Source organism: Scyliorhinus canicula, chromosome 19, assembly GCF_902713615.1.
Source record: "Scyliorhinus canicula chromosome 19, sScyCan1.1, whole genome shotgun sequence".
Lineage (NCBI taxonomy): Eukaryota > Metazoa > Chordata > Chondrichthyes > Carcharhiniformes > Scyliorhinidae > Scyliorhinus > Scyliorhinus canicula.
The window spans coordinates 97375174-97391982 of NC_052164.1; the positions used below are offsets into that span (position 1 = coordinate 97375174).

General features: G+C 45.0%; 1 protein-coding gene across 2 annotated transcripts; it reads left to right on the forward strand.

The window, feature by feature from the left end:
• On the forward strand, window positions 1-3555 carry LOC119954306. 2 transcript variants are annotated; one of them, XM_038779418.1, is made up of 2 exons: window positions 1-110; window positions 2565-3555. In XM_038779418.1, exon 2 carries the CDS (start codon window positions 2597-2599, stop codon window positions 3242-3244), a length of 648 nt encoding a protein of 215 aa, XP_038635346.1. In that variant the 5' UTR covers window positions 1-110; window positions 2565-2596; the 3' UTR covers window positions 3245-3555. The 2 variants fall into 2 exon arrangements, with proteins under 2 accessions (XP_038635346.1, XP_038635347.1); XM_038779419.1 differs by lacking the exon at window positions 1-110 and adding an exon at window positions 342-355.
• The last annotated feature ends 13254 nt before the right edge of the window (window positions 3556-16809 follow it).

Genomic DNA, 16809 nt, shown 5'->3' on the forward strand with positions numbered 1-16809 from the left:
GAAATTGAAAGTTAAATATTGCTAGTGTGAGCGAAGTCTAAGTGCTTCTCTTTAAAAGGAATCTACTCTAACAAAGTTTTTTATCCACTAATACAATTCAAATCAAGTGGGTGAGTATACTGATATTTTAAATATCAATATTTTACACTGTTTACTGATTGGTGTCTGAAAGCTGTGGCCACTGCAGACATGTATGATTACTTCCTGATATTTCCTTCATTGCAGCTGCTTGATGTACATGTTTTACCGTTCAATACATGGAATCATTTTGTGTTTTGTTTTCTAAGTGTTGCACAGGTGCTGATTTAGTGCATAAATATTCTGAACAGGGGCTTAACAAACCAGGAAGTATCAGGTAAAATTCCCCACCGTGTTGAGTGATCTACTCTAACTGGGGTGGGGCTACAATCAGTCACGGTGCCCAGACAAGACAAACAATCAGGCTTTTTGTTCCCGATTATGATCCTGAGGAGTTTCCTGACAAAATGCAATGATCAGATGAAACCAAGAACCGGTTTTGTAATGATGATCTGAACAGTTGAATATCTTACTGATGTGTTGGGTACTCTGGATCTGTGGAGACTGCGTTTACCTCAGCAGTAACATAGACAGGCTACCAACACTTGTAGAAGTACAACTCTATTTTATTTAACTACGAGCTGTTAAACATACTTGCACTGTGGGTTGACACTATGTTAGGTTTTTTTTTTAAATTTAGAGAACCCAATTATTTTTTCCAATTAAGGGGCAATTTAGAGTGGCCAATCTACCTATCCTGCACATCTTTGGGTTGTGGGGGTGAAACCCACGCAGACACGGGGAGAATGTGCAAACTCCACACGGACAGTGACCCAGGGCCGGGATTCGAACCCGGGTCCTCAGCGCCGTAGGCAGCAATGCTAACCACTGTGCCACCGTGCTGCCCTACACTATGTTAGGTTGACTGAAGACCTATGGCTAACCTGACCAGCCTATACTGCTAGCACATGGTAGATGTTTGTGCTACTGACTGCGGGCTCTGTCTGTCTCAGAGGCTGCATCCCGAATGAGCGGGAAAACTAGTGCCCTCTGGCTTTATAGTGACCGTGCCCAATCTGGTGATTGGCTGCTGTGTTGTGTGTGTTGATTGGTCTTGCAGTGTGTCAGTCAGTGTGTGTCTATGCACCATCATATACTTATGTGTATATTATGACACTGGTAATCATTGTGGAGGGTGAGTAGGTTTGACAGCCGGGAAATAGTACCCTGGCTTCAATCAACAAGTGCAACTGGAGAGAAATTTATGCAGCTAATTAGCTAGTAACCCAGCAATATAAATATTCTCGAGGAATTGCAGAGTGTTTCAGTAGAATCGCTTCTCGCCCTTTTGGCTAAGATCAAGTGCAGAGTTTTTCAGTAGAGAAAGCAGCTTCTTGACCCATCGTGCCTCTTTCAGCATCTTGAAAGAGATTTCCAGACAGTCTCAAGCCCCATTCTATTCTAAAAGCCCTGCAAATGTTTCCCTTTCAATTACATATCAAAACTCTTTTTTAGAGTTAGTATTATTGAATCTCTTTTCAACACTCTTCCAGGCAGTATATTAATGACTGCTCACTACATACAGATACCTCCTCATTTTCCCTCAGATTATTTTGACCGTTGCCAACTCTCCAACAGTGGAAACCTTGGGCGGGATTTCCGTTCCCCGAAGCCGATTTTGTAATTGACGATCGGGAGAAGAATCCCTTTTGACGGTGAAATCGGGGACGGCACCTGTTTAATGCAGGTTTTGTATGCTCCGCCTCCTCCCAAACGGCATCGTCAAGTCGCGCGCCACACGCCACTGAGACAGCCTCTGATGGGCCGAGTTCCTGACGGCACGGTTCACTTCTGGTCTCAGCCGTCTGATTGGGATGCTAGGTAATGACGTGCTACATGGCCCGTCAACCCATGGGAATCCACTTGGGATGTGCGAAGTGCTCACTGAACCACGATTACCAATTTCCGCTAAGCAATTGCCTTCAGCTGTACGGCCAGAGGCCTCGGCAGTTGGCGGGGCTCATGGGTGGTCGGCTGGGGCGGACAGACAAAAACAAGCGTTTCCCCTGGAACAGGTACACACGATCCAGGAGTTGGCTGATGGTGCCGCGAGCGGTTGCCTCTTGGATTCCCCCCCCAGCGCCCCCCAAAACCTCCCATGGTGGTCCACCCCTAGCCGACCGTCCAACACCCCCCCCATCAAGCACTGGGGCGGCAAGCCCAGCTCCCCCGGGTTCTTTGCTTGTGAGCAAAGATGCCTCACACAGCCACAGGCATGTACCTGATCACACACATCAATTTTTACAAGTAATGTTTCTAACATGCACATTTAGCATTGTAATTCATACAGACATTCACAAACAAGCTACATACACAACATGAGAGTGTTCACAGCATCACATAACAATCTTTTTACATGCACATGTACCCTACCCTTTTTAGAGTAGATTTTATCCAAATTATACAATTGTAAGATCAAGAAATCTTCAAGGTGATATATCTGTTCAATTTTACAGTTGAATTTATTTTTGTTTTCTTCGTTACAGGTCCCTATTGAGCAGTCAGAACAAGTGGCGAGATGGCGTTGACATTTTTTGGATGGGAGACTATTTATGACAATAATCATCATTTGCTGTCAAATCAGGAACCGAAGAATGGGACAGAATACATCATGTACCATGGCACCACAGTCAGTAATGCAAGGTCTATCATACAAACAGGCTTCAGGCAATCAAGCAAGGGCATGCTAGGCCCTGGAGTCTATATTAGCAGAGACAAAGAGAAAGCTAAGAGGTATCCAATTAGTAGTCCAAGCGATAGAGTAATCTTAGTGTTAAAAGTACAAGTCGGAAAGGTCAAGATAATAGATAAAGAAAATCATCCTATGGCAAAGACTTGGTATCAACAGGGGTATGATACAGCTTGGGTCCCTCCCAACTGTGGGATGAGAAATGTTCCCAGTGGATTGGAGGAAGACTGTGTTTGGGATCCACAAAGAATCCGGGTAGTCGATGTAATAAATTCCCCCAATCCGGGAACAACACAGCAGTTGAAAGATTTGCTTCAAGCAAGATCGTACAGTAACCCTGCGCCTGAGTCAGAGACAGCTGAGCACTGCGGTGTCTGTAAAAGCACCATGGCGCCTCCTCACCTGTTGCAGACCTGCTGGGGGTGTGGACAGACCATCTGCCCTTTTATGGGAAGTCATTTCTGCGAGTCGAATTGAAACCATCTCGACCCGATGGGACCGCCACCTGCCTCTATTTTTCAGTCTTTTTCTCCACAGCTTTGACATTGCCTGCTTAACGAAATACTGCTGGGAATCTTGGCTCGGCACATTTACCTTTCTCCCCTGTTGGCCATGTCTGCTGGTTCATTGCCCTTGAAAAGAGAGTTATGATTGGCTTGGCTCTTGGAGGTGTGGAAACTGGAACTGTCCGACGCAGTGAATCTGATATCCTGCAGATCAAAATAAGTCAGGCAAAGTTTAATCAAAGGCACTTTGCTGGGGTAGATTCTGTCCACAATTAAGGGAAACCGGGAAATCCCTCTTTTTTAAAAAATAATTTTTATTGGATTTTTTTACAGAAAATATGACAACAAACAATGAAATGCAACAAAATAACCCCATAATAACTGTAACACCCCCAAGACCGTATCAACGCATGTATCACATCCCCCCCACCCCCCAAACCCAGTGAACAACAACAGAACTTAAAAATAAATTAAAATTAAATAAACAAACATAGTCATCGTTCCCCCCCCCTTTTCCCACCCCCTCCTCCCCCCCTCCCCCCCGGGTTGCTGCTGCTGCTGTCCCAGTACCCTATCATTGAGCCAGGAAGTCGAGGAAAGGTTGCCACCGCCTAAAGAACCCTTGTACCGATCCTCTCAGGGTGAATTTGACCTTCTCTAGCTTAATAAAACCCGCCATGTCATTGATCCAGGTCTCCACGCTTGGGGGCCTCGCATCCTTCCATTGTAGCAAGATCCTTCGCCGGGCTACTAGGGACGCAAAGGCCAGCACACCGGCCTCTTTCGCCTCCTGCACTCCCGGCTCCACCCCAACCCCAAAAATCGCGAGTCCCCAGCCTGGCTTGACCCTGGATCGAGAAATTCCTCTTGAATTGCTGAGAATTTTGAGAAATACAGAAACTGCCTTTAAGCAGCACCTTTCACAAATTCAGGACATCCCAAAGCAGTTGAAACGGACAAAGATACTTATTGCATAAACAATTTGAGCATGGAGACTCTCTGCGAGCTCTCTCACACAGATCCTCTTCCTACACCTCCTATAACCGTACTAATCTCTTAAAACCTACTTCTAACACCAAGCCTTACTTCTAACACCAACCCTATCATTAAGAGTTCTCTTTTATGTTCTCTTGGCATTGTGTATTTTATGTTTGCCCTCCGCATTTTTCATGTATGGAATGATCCGTCTGGACTGTACGCAGAACAATACTTTTCACTGTACCTCGGTAGACCTGACATTAACCAAATCCAAATCAAAGCTGTTTAATCATGCGAACGTCATGCGTCCAATCAGCAATTTTGAATTTCTGTGTTTGGATCAATGAGTCAATTATGATGTAATTCGAAGCCGCTTACTGCCAGTTGGAGGGTGGCTATTGGTATGTGATATCGCGTTTACATCCCCAGGGTTTCCCCGAGTCACTGACCCACAATTGGAAAAATTTATGACAAGGAAGAAGGATCATTATATTAAAATAACATCTGATGTGGATAATAGCAACAGTGCTGGAGGATCATGTTTTAAGTTCTGAAGATTAGTTATTATTATCCAGCAATATGAGTTCTCACAACGGGGAGAAATGTTGAAGATTAAGTTTGAAATCTGGCAGTGGAAACACTAGGCTGGATCCCCCCCCCCCCCCCCCCCCCCCCCCAGCAGCGTATTTCTCCCGGCGGCGTGTCATTCTCTATTCCCGCCGCTTGCCAATGGAATTTCCTATTGAAGACACCCCACACCGCCGGGGAACAGAGAATCCCGCCAGCCAGGGATATTACCTGAAATAATGAGACTGCACTATAATCCATTATATTTTTAGACTACTTCTGTAGTTAAAGGGGCTGGTTTAGCTCAAGGGGCTGGTTTAGCTCAAGGGGCTGGTTTAGCTCACAAGGCTAAATCGCTGGCTTATAAAGCAGACCAAGCAGGCCAGCAGCACGGTTCGATTCCCGTACCAGCCTCCCCGGACAGGCGCCGGAATGTGGCGACTAGGGGCTTTTCACAGTAACTTCATTGAAGCCTACTCGTGACAATAAGCGATTTTCATTTTCATTTCATTAAAGAATCCTAAACTAGGAAGACAACATGAAAAGATAAATCTGTGCCAAGGACAATATTATAACCTTCTCCAAGTCCAGATGGCACATTTCGATTCACTTTATTACTGCCAACTAGAGACTTGATTCTATTGCGAGGCCTTTCTAAGCCAATCTTTCTCGGAACTTTGGGAATAGGTGTTGGATATTTGGATATGGGGTTGGACCGAACACTGACTTCATCCAAATATAATAGTTTTTTAAAAATTTGTTACTGGGATGTGGGCACCACTAGCTAGGCCAACATTTATTGTCCATCCCTAGTTGCCTTTGAGAAGGTGGTGGGAGTTGCTTTCTTGAACCGCTACAGTCCCTGGAGTGTAGGTACAACAGCAGTGCTGCTAGGGAGAGAGATCCAGGAGTTTTGCCCCAGTGACAGTGAAGGAACGGCAATATATTTCCAAATCAGGATCGTGAGTGACTTGGAGGGAACCTCCAGGTGGGGGTGATCCCAGGTATCTGCTGCTCTTGTCCTTCTAGGTGGTAGTGGTTGTGGGTTTGGAAGGTGTTGCCTAAGGGACCCCTTGGTGAGTTCCTGCAGTGCAGCTTGTAGATTGTACACACGGCTGCTACAGTGTGTCGGTGTGGAGGGAGTGAAAGTTTGTGGAAGGGGGAGCAATCAAGCGGGCTGCTTTGTCCTGGATGGTGTTGAGCTTCTTGAGTGTTGTTGGAGCTGCACTCATCCAGGAAAGTGGAGATTATTCCATTACACTCCTGACTTGTGCCTTATAGATGGTGGACAGGCGAGGGGGGGGGGTGAGGAGATGAGTTACTCGCTGTGGGATCCCTAGCCTTTGACCTGCCGTGGTAGCCACAGTATTAATATGGCTAGTCCAGTTCAGTTTCTGGTCAATGGTAACCCCTAGGATTTAAATTGGCACCACTTAGGGTTAATAAAAATAAAATTAGATCATAACTTGAGGGGAAAAGATGAGAATGAGTAAACTGAAATGAGCTGCCGTAAGAGATTATTTTCTATGATACATGTTATGTAACATTGTGTGCAGACATGAGTATTTGTAACTTAAAATCTTTAATAAATATGCGAGCTATTTTGATGTTGTGGTTGGATTTCTTATTAATATGAATACAAGGCTGGAAAAAAAAATTCTGAATTACTGAAACGAGGGCCGTGATTCAGTGGGCTCATTGTGCTCGAGCAAGAGAGGCCAAAAACAAGATTCGCTCTGGGCGCCAAACCATTTGCAATGCAACCAGCCCGCTCCTGTAGGCGAAATTGGAATTCCACCGTAGCATGATGAGAAACCAATTACCACCACTTAAACCCCATTTCCATGCAATTAACGGGAGTCACCCCCAAATCCAACAGCCTCCCGTCATTCACCCCCCCCCCCCCCCCCCCAGCAAGTGGTCACGCTGGCACCAATTAGTACTCCTTTTTAGAACGTGACAATGGTAGAAGGGTTGTTGCGGAGGTCCGAGGAGGTGAGTAGCCATCATCGCTCACAGACATTGAGCCCGGGGGCATTGGCCTTGATGCCCCTGTCCTCGGAGAGTGGTGGAGGGCAACTGGGTTGGGGGGGGGGGATCCACCCTTGGCTGGGGTGCTCCGCTATGGGGGTTCAGAGCTCGGGAGGGGGGGGGGGGGGGAAAGGGGTGCTCCGCAGAGGGGGGGGGGAGGGGAACCTATGCCACGCCAACCCCTAGATTGTGTGTACCCGTTCCCGGGGCAAACCTTGTCCCTGCCTGTCTGCCCCACTGACCACCCATAACCCCCACTGATTGTGAGGGCTCTGGCCATGCGGCTGGAGGCTATTGCTAAGAGGCAATTGGCACTCGTAGTTAAGTGAGAACTTCACACATCCCTTTAAAATTACAGAGCAGAGAGGAAACTGCAGGGCTGTGACACAAATTGAATCATTCTTTTGAGGAACTGCCACAGGCAAGATGGGCAGAATGGCCTCCTTCTGTGCCACATCATTCTATGAAGCTATGGAAAGACAAAATTGCTCTTTCTGCAAAGACATAGTGAATTATGAAATGTATTCTCTATAAATGCATTTAAGAGTGTGTTTCCGTGACCCTGACAATTTTTCAGTCCATCTTGGGTGGGGAGTCACAGAATATTGTGCACTTTTTGCACCTGGCCACAACCCTGCCTCTGCACACCCCTCCCCTCTGCATTTCCCAGTGGTTACACCCAGAGATGCTTGTCCATGTATGGGTGGGTCTCTTCAATTTGCAAACCAGCCTCAAGATTGTTTTACTTTTAATCAGTTATTTTCCTTCACAATCTCGTTCTCAAAGTTCCAACACAGAACATGGTGCTTCCCAAGACCCGAGGGATTGATTCATCAGTCATCCTTACTGGTCCTCTAGATTCCTCTCATTTCTTTGCCTGTGACCATTAAATTCCTTTCTCAAAGTTGCTTCTAAAATCTTACTTGGATCAGAAGTGGTTTTTCACCCGACAGGAAAAAGATACTATTCATATATAACGTCGCATATCAGAAAGCCATCTCAGTACAACGACTGTACATACAATTCATGTACTTTATCTGACAGTTCACGACTAGTATTAAGCATTACACTTTATTTTAAATGACGACAATTATTTTAAAGTAATACAAATCAGGACAGAAAAGCAAAATGGTATCTCCTGACACAACAGGAACGGACTCTGTACGTGCCACATTCTTCTCTTCCAAGGGCACACATTCCTAAATTGGAACTTCTATTTAACCCTTTCCCCAGAGTTCAATTTTACACAAAGACTCATTTCGGCGAAGGGCACAATGATTGCTAATGTCGACCCGTGTGTGATGGCGTGCAGATAAATATGCCGGGACGGCTGATGCTGTTTTTCGAGGAGTAGTCTGGGGCAAATTTAAACTAATACGGTTCAGTGGGTTACCCTTAATGTCGCCAAGTTTTGCACCATAAAATCCATTCGAAGTGCGGACCAAATCGAAATAAATGGTGGTCCTGTGAGTGAAAAGGAACTTAATTTGGAGAAGCCTTTATTTCAAAGCAGTTGGAAAGTAAGAATAAGGATGGCTTGCTGCAATTATATGTTGTTTTGTTGAGGACAGACCTGTAGTGCTGAGTACAGTTTGGTCTGATGTATGGAAGAATATATTTGCCTTAGAGAGGGTGGGTGGAAGGAATGGCTGCAATAAAAGTTCATTTGATTGATTCCTGGGATAAGAGGTTTGGCCATTGAGGAGAGATTGGGTAAAATACATCAATATCCACTGGAATTTAGGAGAATTAGAGAACATAGATCATACAGTGCAGAAGGAGGCCATTCAGCCCATTGAGTCTGCACCGACCCATTTAAGCCCTTGCTTCCACCCGAACCCCGTAACCCAATGACCTCTTCTGACCTTTTTAGTTATTTATCATGGCCAATCCACCTAACCTGCACATCTTTGGACTGTGGGAGGAAACCGGAGCACCCGGAGGAAACCCACGCAGACACGGGGAGAACATGCAGATTCCGCACAGTCAGTGACCCAGCGGGGCATCGAACCTGGGACCCTGGCGCTGTGATGCCACAGTGCTATCCACTTGTGCTACCGTGCTGCCATCCACTTGTGTTACCGTACTACCTAATGGAAGGTATGCCATAAGAGGTAATGGGAAGGTTTCAAATACCTAGCAGGTTTGGCATGGTAGCCCCTGAGAAGAAACAATCCGGAAACATGGGCCACATTCTCGGGATGAGGGGACTGACCATTTAAGACTTAGATGAGAAGTAATTTCTTCACTCAGATGGTTGTGAATCTTTGTAATTCTCCGGAGGGTTGTGGGTGCTCATCCATTGAGTATATTCAAGACTGAGATCCAAGATGCTTGGGCACAAAGGGAATCAAGGAATACAGGGATCAGGAGGTGAGGTGAGTTTGTTGCAGAAAATCAGTCATGATTTTATTAAACCATAGAGCAGATTCAATGGGGAACATGGTCGACACCTTATGTGCGTATGCCAGTCCGAAATTTACATTTTGCCAGTTTAACCTAGTGTCCTCCTTGTCCCTCCCTCATAATTTAGTGAAAAGTAGCTCCCCAGGTTGACCTCTTCCACATGGTTTACTATCTTGAGGACCTGTATACCGTCACCTCTCAGACTGCTTCATTCAACATGGTGTTGCCCAAGTTCCATTTCAGTTTTTCTTCACGATTGAGGCCTCAAACTCATAATCACAGGTTTATGGCTCCTCTGACCTCCACCAAATAACCCATTATTGATAATAATAATCTTTATTGTCACAAGTAGGCTTGCACTAACACTTCAATTAAATTACTGTGAAAAGCCCCCTGTTGCCACATTCCGGTTCCTGTTCGGGTACACAGAGGGAGAATTCAGAATGTCCAAATTACCGAACAGCACGTCTTTCGCGACTTGTGGGAGGAAATCGGAGCACCCGGGGGAAACCCACGCAGACACGTTGAGAATGTGCAGACTCCTCACACAGACAGTGACCCAAGCCGGGAATTGAACCTGGGACCCTGGTGCTGTGAAGCAACAGTGCTAACCACTGTGTGACTGTGCCACCCCATAATGTATAGTAGACCATAATGTAGCCTGACAGCCCAGTGTGCCACAGAGGGACTGCTGCATTGTGTGAGGTTCCCCATTTTTGGATGCAACGCTAAAGAAATGACCAGTGATAAAGGATGATGTGTGATAGGGAGGCAAAGGAGAAACATGAATTTGTTGGAGATGCAAGGGTAATGCTCGGTTATTGCTTGCAGGCTGCGGAAGTGCCTGTTTACCGCAGCTTGGCACAGAGAGGTAAGCTATCTGGTGAATCAACGTGACAGCCATTATGCAGCAATGGGTTAATTCAACACTGCAAAATAAAAAACTTAAATATTCACGGTTTCGTAGAATAAATAAGATCAGAATCAAATTAAAGGCATCAAATAAGGTCTTAATTCTATAATGTGAGTGCTTATGTTAAGAAGTAAGCTGTTAGCAACAGGAAACATCTGTTTTTTCACCCACTGGGTGGGGTTTCTTTTCTCCTGAACAGCAATGTTTCACTTTCAATTCAGCTAAATGACAGTGTCTATTTCGGAATGAACATAGTTTCATGATGTGACATATTTTGGTTCTCAGTTAATTAAAAACAGGGGTGCGCAACCACTGCTGAGTACAATTTTTGCTTCCACAATTTGAGTTCATCGTCCTCTCCAGGAGCTACAGCTGGTTCTGTTTCCCCCAGCCAATGGCAATCTTGACACATTTTCTCCAAGAGGCCACTCTTCATTTGTGTGCCAGCTGGCACGGGTATATGATGTAGCCCTCCGCCTAAATTCAATCCTGGCCGTACGTGCTCAGCTGCACACATTCTGGCATGAAGTAGCGGCCAATGGTCAGCTTTGAGAATCCTACTAGAATCCGACTGGATACTACCCCTTCCAAGTCCAGGCTCTTTGCCATGAACTGCTTTTTCCTTGCCAATTGATTGGCCTGCTGCACACAGGCTAACTTTTCTTCTTTAGTTTCAAATTCAAAAAAGTTAAAGTTAGATTCTTTTGACTTCTTTGGTCTAACTTGGACATTCTGTGAATAAACCCATTTTTACAGTTGATTTTTGGTAATCGAGGGTTGCTGGAAAAAGCAGCATTTATTGCCCGTGTTCAGTTGTCCAGCACCTGTACAGTGTAGGATTGAGTGACATGTAAGGTAGACTAGGTATAAACTAGTTAAACTAGGGAGCAGCTGTTCCCCTTAGTTCTTTTAAAAAAAAATTTAGAGTACCCAATTATTTTTCTTCCAATTAAGGGGCAATTTGGCATGGCCAATCCACCTACCCTGCACATCTATGGTTTGTGGGGCGAAACCCACACAAACACGGGGAGAATGTGCAAACTCCACACGGAGAGTGACCGGGAGCTGGGATCGAACCTGGGACCTCAGCGCTGTAGGCAGCAGTGCTAACCACTGCGCCACCATGCCACGTTGAAGGGTCAGTTATGAGGGGACAGAAGTTCAAGGTGAGGGGCATGAGATTCAGGGGGGATTTGAGGAAAATCTTCTTTACCCAGAGGGTGGTGGTGGTCTGGAATGCGCTGCCTGGGAGGGTGGTAGAGCTGGGTTGCCTCACATCCTTTGAAACCATGTGGATGAGCACATGGCACATCATAGCGTTCAAGGCTATGGGCCAGGTGCTGGCAAATGGGATTAGGTAGGTAGGTCAGGTGTCTTTCATGCCTCGGTGCAAACTCAATAGGCCAAAGATCCTCTTCTGGACTGTATTATTGATTCTGTGATTAAATATTAGGTTTCATTTCCTGAAAGACATCAGTGAACCAGTTGTGGCAGTAACATCATAGAACCAGAGAGTGATACACCAAAGAAGGCCATTATCTGAATATTGCCTTGCCATCGACAATAGGCCACCTGGCCTGCAATATGAAGCTACTATCGCAGGTCTTCAGAAACACAGGAAGACATTGTCAATATAGCAGTAAAGGAGGGGGCAGTTCCAACACTGGATAGGAATGTAGCTGGGATGTTGTGCCTATTTGCATATGCATTTGCATATTAAAATAAAGTACTTTTCAACATACCTGCTAATTCAAAGCCTCATCATTCAACATTCAAAATATTGTACCACACACAAAGCTGGTGGTCAACCATCCCTCAACCATGGCATCCTCCATCCATTCACACCCGCACAGTCCCTTGAATCCCACAGCTCAACATCCTATAGTCTACAGCTACAATATCCTTCAGCCCAAATGAATCCATATGTTCACTAAATCGCACCTCCACTTTTCCACAGGTCCATTAAGTACAGGCAGAAGTTCTATTTTAGTACGGTGGCAATTTTCTTGTGTCTGAGGAAGGAAGTTGGGGGTTCAAGGTCCGCAGCGCGTGCACTGCCAGAAAGAACGGTGAAAGCAGATTTAATAACTTTCAAAAGGAAATTGTAAATATTTGAAATGAGAAAGAATGCAGGGGTATGAAGAAAAAGAAGGGAGTGGTCTGAATTGGATCGTTCGTTCAATTGGATCATTTCTGTGCTGATAATTCTAAGATTTACTGATCGTGTTGTTGTATAATGCAATTGACCCCATTTGGAATGGTATGTGCTGTTTTGTTAACTTGGTAATAACGGTAGTTAGCACTGCTGCCTCACGGCGCCAAGAACCCGGGTTCGACCCCGGCCCCGGGTCACTGTCCATGTGGAGTTTGCACATTCTCCCCGTGTCTGCTTGGGTCTCACCCCCACAACCCAAAGATGTGCAGGGTAGGTGGATTGGCCATGCTAAATTGCCCCTTAATTGGAAAAAAAGAATTAAGTACTCTAAATTTATAAAAATAAACTTGGTAATAACAAGAAAAGAGGAACAAGAGTAATTATGTCCCCTGTGATTTCTACAGCTAAGAAATGTTAAGGGTCTTTGTGCAGAGAGAATTGAAATCTTCAAGTTCATGAAACAGTGTGAGGAGTTTCTGTAGCTTAATTGTTCCGCATGGTGAAGGATCAGAAATTTAAAATGAGAAAGTTCAGAGGACGATATGAGATATCACGGTGGTGCAGTGGTTAGCACTGCTGCCTCACAGTGCCAGGGATCCAGGTTCGAGTTTTCAGATTGACGAAGGTAGACATTGTGAGGTTTTTTTCCAGGGAAGACATGGAGTGTAAGAGAGAGAAGTGACTGAGAAATATGGTTGAAAGTTTGGTAGTTGGGCCTAATCCCTGAGAAAACATTTATTTATCAGGTGTGGTGTCTTTACCAGGGCCACGGTTTCGATTCCCGCTTGAGTGACCATCTGTGCAGAGTCTGCGTGAGTTTCCTCCGGGTGCTCCGGTTTCCTCCCACAAAGTCCCGAAAGACGTGCTTATTAGGTGAATTGGACATTCTGAATTCTCCCTCTGTGCTCCCGAATGTGGTGACGAGGGAGTTTTCACAGTCACTTTATTGCAGTGTTAATGTAAGCCTACTTGTGACAATAATGAAGATTATTATTATTTGGCAGTTTCTATTAAACTTTACTTGATACAGTTTTTGCATTTCCTACTTTTACATTTCTGCTAAAATGGGGACAAGTATGAAGTTGGCTGGGCAATGAGTGCAACATCTTACTAACTTGGTGTAATCATTATTAAGCACAAATGTTGTGAGGCAAGCTAGACTTCAAAGGCAGCTAAACTGTAAATCACAGTGAGTCACCACTTGCAAATAATGTCGGAATTTTCCACCGTTGGGATTTTACGCTACCGTCAATGGCGGCTGGAATTCTCCGGACGTTGGGATTCGCTGTTCCCGCCGGCAGCGCCCACCCATACACGGGTTTCCAGGCAAGCATGGGGTTGGCTTCAATGGGAAATCTCATTGGCAAGCGGCTGGAGTAGAGAATCCCGCCGTCAGCGAACGACGCGCCTCCAAGAAACACACAGCCGGGCAACCGGACAATCTGGATTGTCCAATGGTTCGCCGCATTTTCCAATCCAACTTCCCTCCATGACGGGACTGTAAAATTCAGCCCGGAATACCAATCAGGTCACCTTTGATGGTTTATTTGTAAAGGGCTGGTTAAGCACACTCAGCTAAATCGCTGGCTTTTAAAGCAGACCAAGCAGGCCAGCAGCACGGTTCGATTCCTGTACCAGCCTCCCCGAACAGGCGGCAGAATGTGGCGACTAGGGGCTTTTCACAGTAACTTCATTGAAGCCTACTCGTGACAATAAGCGATTTTCATTTTTTTTCATTTCATTTTCTTTCTAATCCATTTTTAGTTACCCCTCCCCTACCCCAAATGATCATGGCTAATTTCATTCTTTGAGGGTTGTTTTCAAGCTTTGTACAGCCTGTAAAAATAAAGTAAGCATTTTCTCAGTTAGTTCAAAGGAATGTCCTCTCAACCTGAGCAATGCTTTCTTCCTGCTGTTTTCTGCTGAGTGTCAGGAGGCTGAAGATTGGTGTACAACAGGTTGGTGAAACTATATTTAGGTTGTTGCGTGAAATCTGGAGCATTTTTAGTAAATTTTACCACGGGACAAGGAAACATCTGAATGAAAAATACCTACTTTTCACTTATAATTATTGACTTAACAATTGGAATATCAAGCTTCAAAACTGTGTATTCTGAGAAATTTCACCTCATTATTACAAAGACAACTTAAACATATTCTTCTACAGAGGAAAGACTGAAATTGCTAGTCAGAATTAAATTAAGGAAATTTGTTTATGTCGGCCTTTCACAACAGCTGGACCAGTCAAAGCACTTTCCAGTCAATTAGGTACTTTTGAAATGTAGTCACTGATAAAATATACAAAATGGGGCAGACAATTTGTGTGTAGCAAACACCAGCAACGTAACAATGACCTGGTAACCTATTTTTGTGATGTTGCTGAGTGATAAATATTGGATAACTCCCCTGTTCTTCTTTGAAATTGTGCCATGGGATCTTTTGCATCGACTCAAGCAGGCAGACGCGGTGTCAATTTAACATTTCACTCAAAGGACGATGCCTCCAACAGTGTGACACTCCCTCAGTGCTGAAGCTGAAATGGAAGTTGAAGTGTCACTGAGAGAGAAGGGTTCTACCAAAGGAGCTGACATGAAGCCCACAATTCATCCAATTTTCTTTTAAAAATAATACACCACAAAGTACAATTAAAAATCTTCTTTAAATGACCTGCTGTGCTCTGCTGTTGATGGTCAGAAATGTATCATATTGAACAGTTTCTTAATGCTTAGGATCATTTCCTTTATTTCCCTCCAATTGTGTTTAATCCAGGGGTGCTGGCAGCCCTCACCCTCATCCCCTGCGTGCCCATTCTTTATATGTGAGCTATAGCGACGAGTGCCAGGTAGGATATTCTGCTACTGGGGCATCACAGTTAAAGCGAATCCTGCCTTTACTCGATATTCATGGCAGGAAGTGCTTTTCATCAAATGATTGAAAGCAGAGATTGTAGGGGATCAGGGTTATGAGGAGAAGGCAGGAGAATGGGGATGAGAAACATATCAGCCATGATTGAATGGTGGAGCAGACTCGATGGGCCAAATGGCCTATTTCGGCTCCTATGTCTTATTGTTTGAGATGAGCAAAAATAAGAGTAGCGCCCCACCGATGTAGTTAAGTTTCTTAATTCAGCACAATTTTGGGATCAAATCCAGGGACTGGTTTAGCACAGTGGGTTAAACAGCTGGCTTGTAATGCAGAACAGCAGCGCGGGTTCAATTCCCGTACTGGCCTACCCGAACAGGCGCCAGAATGTCAAATCCACGCTCTATATCAGTGCATTTTTAAGTGTAAGGGTTATTGGAGGGTTTCACCAGTGAGCACTAATAGCATCAGGGAAATGTACATCAATTTAAAATTGCGGAAAATTCAATACAGAATTAAAAATGTATTTTCTGCATTTAAGTTTTCTTTCCTTTGTTCAAGGTTAAGTTAACAAGTTCACCGGATTACCATGGCTGATTACAGAGATATGTGGGCTGAAGAGGATGGGCCTGGTTTTGTTCCACCAAAGCTTCAAAGCTATATAGCACCAGAGAATGGCAATAATGTCAATTCCTTTCTCAAACATGGGGCTGGATTCTCCGACCCCCCCCGCCGGGTCAGAGAATCGCCAGGGGGCAGCGTCAATCCCGCCCCCACCAGCCGCCGAATTCTCCGGCACCGGATATTCTGCAGGGGATGGTAATTGCGCCGCACCGGTTGCCCCCCCCCCCCCCCCCCCCCCCCCCCCCCCGGCGATTCTCCGGCCCGCGATGGGCTGAAGTCCCGCTGCTGTAATGCCTGTCCCGCCGGCGTGAATCAAACCACCTCCCTCTGGGTCAGGAATGTATCACGATGCCTCGAACAGCTTCATAATGCTTAAGATTATTTCCTTTATTTCCCTCCAATTGTGTTTAATCCAAGGGTGCTGGCAGCCCTCACCCTAATCCCCTGCATAACCATTCTTTATATGTGAGCTATAGTGACGAGTGCCAGGTAGGATATTCTACTACTGGGGCATCACCATTAAACCAAATCCTGTCTTTACTCTATATTCATGGCAGGATGGGCTTTTCAGCAAGTGATCGAAAGCAGAGATTGCAGATCAGGGGTTACGTGGAGAAGGAAGGAGAATGGGGATGAGAAAATATCAGCCATGATTGAATGGCGGGGCAGACTCGATGGGCCGAGTGGCCTAATTCTGCTCCTATGTCTTATGGTTTTACGGTTTCATCCATGTTGTTTGAGATTATCAAAAATAAGAGTAGCGTCCCACCGATGTAATTAAGTTTCTTAATTCAGCACAATTGTGGTACTTTGGGGAGAAAAAAGACAGTTGATACCACTAAAGGCATTGCTTAATTCAGCACAATTGTGGGGTAAAATCCACATTCTTAGTCAGTGCATTTTCAAGTATAAGGGTGATGATTGTGTGAAATTGCTGAAGATTTGCATTTGAATTAAAAATGTTTTTTCTGCTTTAAATTTTCTTTCCTTTGTTAAAGGT